This window comes from Pogona vitticeps, chromosome 2 (assembly GCF_051106095.1).
Source record: "Pogona vitticeps strain Pit_001003342236 chromosome 2, PviZW2.1, whole genome shotgun sequence".
NCBI lineage: Eukaryota > Metazoa > Chordata > Lepidosauria > Squamata > Agamidae > Pogona > Pogona vitticeps.
In genome coordinates, this window is record NC_135784.1 from 124,957,953 (window position 1) to 124,963,952 (window position 6,000).

Below are 6,000 nucleotides of genomic sequence, written 5' to 3' on the forward strand. Positions count from 1 at the left end.
TGCCCCTTTAATCACAATCAAGCCCTTAGATCAGTGATGGCAAACCTTTTTGAGCCCAAACTCCCCCCCCCCAAAAAAAAACCCAACCCAGGAGGCAGCAGAAGTGGAAGTGATGGCTGAAGCAGGAACCCCAGGCATGGAGGTGCTTCCAGACCCCACTCCAGATCTGCCTCCAGTTGTGCAAAACCCCGCAACTACCTATAGCTCAGCCGGTCCACTGCTGCCAGCACCAGCTGCTCCGGATCCTGGCCTGCTGCCTGTCATGGTGCTAACACTGCGACTGCAGCTGCCTCCTCAGGTTTGGCTGCTGGGGGTAGCAATCTGGCGACTTATGGCTCACGTGCCCACTGAGAGGGCTCTTTGTGCCAGCTGTGGCACATGTGCCATAGGTTCACCATCACTGCCTTAGATGTTGCCACAAAAGTGTTGGGAACATAGGCCCTATGAGTTGGATTTAAATTTTAGACATGCATTTTTCCTAGTCTGTGATTACTAATAGAGGTAAAAAGAGGGAGGAAAACTGAATCTTTTCCTTCAATTTTCATCACTAAAGACAAGTCAGGAACACACAAAGTACTCTGTCTTCCCAGGAGGCAAAAGTTGAAAAGTTCTCTGGGGTGGTACAAATTTTGATGGTTTTTGGACTTGCATTTTAAGATAATAATGCTTTCACTGTATACTCTACTCTTCACTGATCAAACATACATACTGTACAAATAGCTAGCTGCCATGTCCACAGTTTACCTAACACAGTTTATTTCACCTGGAATTGTTTCCTGGTATATATCCATTGTTGCTGCTAAAGTTAGTCTCAGTTGAAAGCTACAGTGATTTGATAGCTGAAACAAAGGAATCCAGGAGCACTGAGGGCTCCAGAAGAATCCAAACGATGTATTCAGCAACAAGCAGCAAAACAGTCACTGGAATTTGTCAGCTTTCAATATTGTATGAATGTTGCCTACTACACAGCATAACCTTGCTTTTAATTTGCAGTTAATTGTGTTTAAAACTTATCAATAATTTCTTTAACCATTGCTTTGCAGCAGTCTTTGGACATCTATAATTTCAAGCTTCAAGAGCCTAGAATTTGTTCTGGATCCTTAACACATTCTAGAAATCTCAAACATGATTTCTTAGGAGCATTCTTTACTAGAGTTACAAACTGCATTATCTTTGCATAATATTGAATGGAAAATGGAAATTTGGAGGAAATGGAAATACATGCAATACTACCTTCTTTTCAAATCTGAACTGATTCTGCTATTTTGTCATAAGCTCAATTTAATACAATAATGTTATCCCATGTAGCCTATTTTGTACAAGTTGTAGTTTTTGGCATTTTAATGAAATTTAGACATCAGTGAATACAAAATATCTCAATGGTGTACAGTAGTTCTGTTTTTAAACGTAACAATGTTAGAGACTGACTGAGTCTCAAATTACTGAATGTTACATTTGGATGGTAGAATGTTTGAGCCATATGGAAATAGGAAACAATGAAAGTTGAAAACTGAAATCATACATACTTAGACAGAAATAACCTCAAACAGTCACAATATTAACACATCTTGGACTGCAGTACTGTACAGGTACACAGTAACCAGAAAAAGTAACACAATGGAGTTTTATTGTATAAATCCATTTTGCTAGATTGATGGGAAGTATAGTTCAAATACTGGATGGGCATCTGGCTTGGAAAAACTAGCCAAAATATACAGAATCTTTATTATTCTTTAATTCTGTAGACTACAAGGTAGATTTGATTTGAATCAGGATTTAAATTTTAAAAATTGATTTTTTTTACCATTTAAATTAAAATATTATTTATTTAAATCATGATTGAAATCAATTTGATTTTTAAAAATCATAATTTTATCTACCCTGGTAGACTGGTTTATTAAGAGTCTCACTATTACGCATTTTCAGTGAGCAAAGTCCTATCTTAAAAATACTTCACTCCTACCACAGAAGAAAATATTTCATAAAAAGTTTTTTCCAGTATTTCTCAAAATTTCCAGTTAACCAAATCTCTAAATTACCATTCACTGTCTATAAGGAAAAGAGAGTTAGACTAGACTCAACTTTCTATGAATACTGATCTACCACAATCAACCAGTCAATCAGCAGGTCCTCTGAAGTGTAAGACACTCTCACATAACCCATACAGATAGACAGACATAGCCATTCCATTAAAAGATGGCGCTCAGTGCAGTAAAATACATTAAAAACAAAATCCACACTGTGGAGCAGGCTAAGCATCATACGCCAGTTTAAAATGATGTATTTTATTCCCTTCTTAAAATCAAAGTGAAAACACATCACAGCTGGGAAGGAGAGTATTCCATAGCCTGGGACCCACACAAATGTGTCTCCAGAAGATATTAACATTCGGACAGGCTCATAAAGAAATAGTTGTTAAAAGCAATACCTTGAATTGAATCTGGTCTTTCAGTATCAGGGTCACTAGAAGTAAGAAACAAACACTGGGCAACCTGTCTAATATAAACCACAACTTTTTCGCTACAAGATGAAGTGGAACCTGCAAAGAATTGTAAACAGGCTTTATAAAAGAAGACTGGATAGACTTCACAAATAATGGGAAGATATCAAAAACTATCTGGCCCAAAACAAAACATCTGTTTCTATTATCCTTCATGCAAAAATCAGATCCAGGACAAACTACAATGGACTACTCCCAAGTTTCTTCATCTCTCTCTAACACTGAACTTAAGTTACTAACAAGCTGCAGTCTTTATGCTCTGTGCTTAGGAGTGCAAGAATGAATACTTTTACTCAGCAGTGCTCTGTTCAGGATCAGAAGACACTCACTTTTTTATTTGGATTCCTGATGCCCCAGGATGAACAAACATCCTGGTCAGTCCAAACCAAGCCTTGCACTGAAAAAGTAATACTACTGACACCATGCAGAAGCAGTTTGCATCTTAAGAGAGCACCAAGGACATTCATGCACAAGCATGTTTTCAGAAACTAGAAAAAGAATCAAAGCTTTTGAGATCTATGTATAGGCAAGAAGCCATGCCCACCAGACTCATCCTTGTTGTGGTTATACAGACATTTAGCGGGTTCACCACAATCATACTTATGAATAGAGTAACCAAAACCAATTGGGTGTAAATTAGTTATGGCCACCTTAGAACGCACTGATTTATATGGGTCTACTTGTAACCATGACTATATCTGTACGCAACTCAGTACTTTTCGATACATATATACACAGAAACTGGCTGGACAGCTGAGTGGTTTCTTTATCCCACTGCGAACTCAAGAAGCTGGGAATTTGATTCCTCACTGTGAGCAGAGCCAGCCTGTGTGGCCTTGGGCAAGCTGCACAGTCCCAGGGCACCCCTCCCCCAAAAGAAGGGAATGGTGAACCAGGAAACCCTGAAAAGGGTCGCTATAAGTCAGAACTGACATGATAGCACTCAAGCTGGCTAGATAGCTCAGGGGTTTAGGTCACTGCCTGCAGGGCCTGAGGTCTGGAGTTCAGTTCCTCACTGTGCCTGCTGTGAGCAGAGCCAGCCTTCGTGGCCTTGGGCACAGGCTGCACAGTCCCGGAGCGCCCCAGAAGAGGGAATGGAAAGAAAGCGGATCTCCCACAGAGGTATCTTTTCCAAATCCTCAAACAGATCCATCAGTTCCTATTAAGGGGTGAAGAAACGATGCCCGTTATCCCAAGGAAAGCCTTTCTTTCTTTCTTTTTCAAATTTTTTACACGGGGCGGTTTTCCTGCGCCAGCTTCCCACACCCAGGCAGCCCTACAGTATTTGCAGCAGGCAAAGGGTGGGCTGCGCCTGTGCAGACGTGGTGGTGGTGGTGGTGGGGAGAAGGAAGGAGCAGCCCCTTCCCTCCGAGGGGAGACGAGAGCAGCCCAAAGGAGCGCCGCCGGCATTCCGGCTGCTGGACCTCCTGGCACCTTTTGCGAACCATCTGGGGGCGGAGAGGGCACCTCTGCGGCGGGGACCCTGCCTGCCTGCCTGCTTCGCCCGGATCCTCTACGGACACAACCCCTCCCCTATTCTTTTATTCCGCCGGCGCGAGGGAGCCAACGCGGGTTGGCCGGCGCTTCGGCAGCGAGCCTCGGGCAGCAAGGAAAGGGTGGAACGGCACCGGCACCCGAAAAAGCGAGGTGGGCAGCGCCATTGACCGCACCCCCCTGGGATGTTGACACGGGTCGGGCCTGGGGCCTTCCCGTGGGCCCCTCTCCCGAAAGGCCGGGCGCCCGCCCGCCCCTCAGCGCTCGAGAGACGACTCGGCTTTTCCCCTGCCTGCTCACCTGAATAGCTCATGATGGCGCTGGCGGCGGCCGGGCTCCCCAAGTCCCGCTCCTCACACCCGTTACCTCCTGCACCGGATGGCAACGGCAGCTTGCTAAGCCCGCCTCCCGACTCTGTTGGCCGCGCTCACCTCCCTAGCTTGCCGACCATTGGTGGCCGGAGCGACAACTCCCGCCCCATTCACGTGCTATTGGCCTAGAGGCTTTCGGTCCTCCCGTTTAGTTAGCCCCGGGAAACATCTATCAGAGCCGCTTTAAGCACCTTATAGGCGACCTCGGTCGCCATTCAAAGGCCGTCCACAAATAAGAGGAGTAGGTCCCGGTCTCTTGGAGATTATTGGATCGAAGGGCTTATCACTCATGCCTAGCAGGGGACGGTGGGGACCAATTAGTACATGAGGTCTCGCGGTGGGTTGCTTCGATGCCCCTTTTTCCCCCCTTGTTGTCCTTTCAGGGGGTGGGACTCCCCGCCCTCCCACGCGGGTGAGAAAGGAGACGGCCGAGCCCGAGGGCATAGGCGGATAAAACGGGGCTGAGCACGTTCGGCACCCGACGGGTTGGCGGCGGCGGCGGCTGGGCCCGGCCGGCCGGGACGGCAGCGAGTTCTCTGGGGCTCCTCGGCGGTGGCCGCCTCAGGCCTTCCTGGTGGCGGCGAGGGGAACGCGTGCCCGTTGAAGGCCGGCGTCTACGGAGCTGGAGGGTCCCTGGCCTCTTGGAGGGGCGACGCTGCTGTGGGTGGAAAGCACGAGGAAACTCGGCTGCGGCCTCTCGGTCTGATTCCCCCTCCACCAGCCAGAATCTTCTGCGCTTTGTGAAAGAGGGAACCGCAAAGGAGCCGCGGCAATTCTAGCCAGCGCCCCGCGGCGCGTCCGTGACCTCTAGCAGGAGGAGGAGGAGGCGGCCTACGGGGGCGAGAGGGCCCCCCCTCCCCCGGCATCAACAGCAGGAGCCTGGCTCGGCGGAGGGAGGTCGCCTGTGCTGTGGAGGAAGGCTCTCCCCTTGGATTTCTTTCCGTCTCTCGCTTCCTCCCTCTCCCACGCCCTTTAAAAACGGCCAATCTTAACACATTACAGTACAATAAAATGTAGCGCGCGAAAGGTAGCAGTACAGCCTTAACCCACTACCTCATCTTCCCCTGAACCTAACTTGACGATCCACACGCTCCCATTTTCCAATTTCACCTTAGGACTTCGTTCTTGCAGGCCCTGTGATCCCAATTACCAAGTCACCCTTTCCCGCCCCCAACCTACTGCTTGATAAACTGGGAGATGCACGAATGAAGATCATAGAATCCACCTGGTTTACAAATCCTACCATACATTTGCCCGGATTATTTAAAAGTTCCTTGCTGTAGGAAAGCCTTCAACCTGTCTGCAAACCAGCTTTTTAATGCCCGGAAGCACCTGACCTCTTTTCTAATGGGGTTTAAGCATGCCAACCACCATATATAGAAGCAAAACATGGAATATAGCCATCAACAGAACAGTTAAGTTTGATACCTTTTCAATAAAAACTGTGCAGAATAAGGTGCTGCAATGCAGTGTTCTCAACTAAAACCATCCAGTTGAGGATCTCAGCTAAGCCATGCTGAACATTATTTAAACTAAAAGCAGGGGGCACAAGTTCCTCAGACTCTAGTTATTTTCTCTTACTGGTAGTCAATACTGGCTGATGCAGTCTTTCCCATCACAGCTCAACAGCTTCAA

The 6,000-nt window shown here is 47.1% G+C and overlaps 1 protein-coding gene across 3 annotated transcripts in view; it reads right to left on the minus strand.

Annotated features, from left to right (window-relative positions):
• The window catches only part of AKAP8L (A-kinase anchoring protein 8 like), a 29,202-nt gene extending 24,778 nt beyond the window's left edge, over nt 1-4,424 (minus strand). The window contains exon 1 of one of the 3 annotated variants that reach the window (XM_072990371.2): nt 4,295-4,424. In XM_072990371.2, coding sequence (XP_072846472.2) covers nt 4,295-4,307 — 13 coding nt within the window. In that variant the 5' untranslated portion in view covers nt 4,308-4,424. Of the gene's footprint in view, nt 1-2,428; nt 2,459-4,294 lie in introns of those variants that run through there. The other 2 variants (XM_072990370.2, XM_072990369.2) reach the window with 2 other exon arrangements.
• Nucleotides 4,425-6,000: the final 1,576 nt, after the last annotated feature.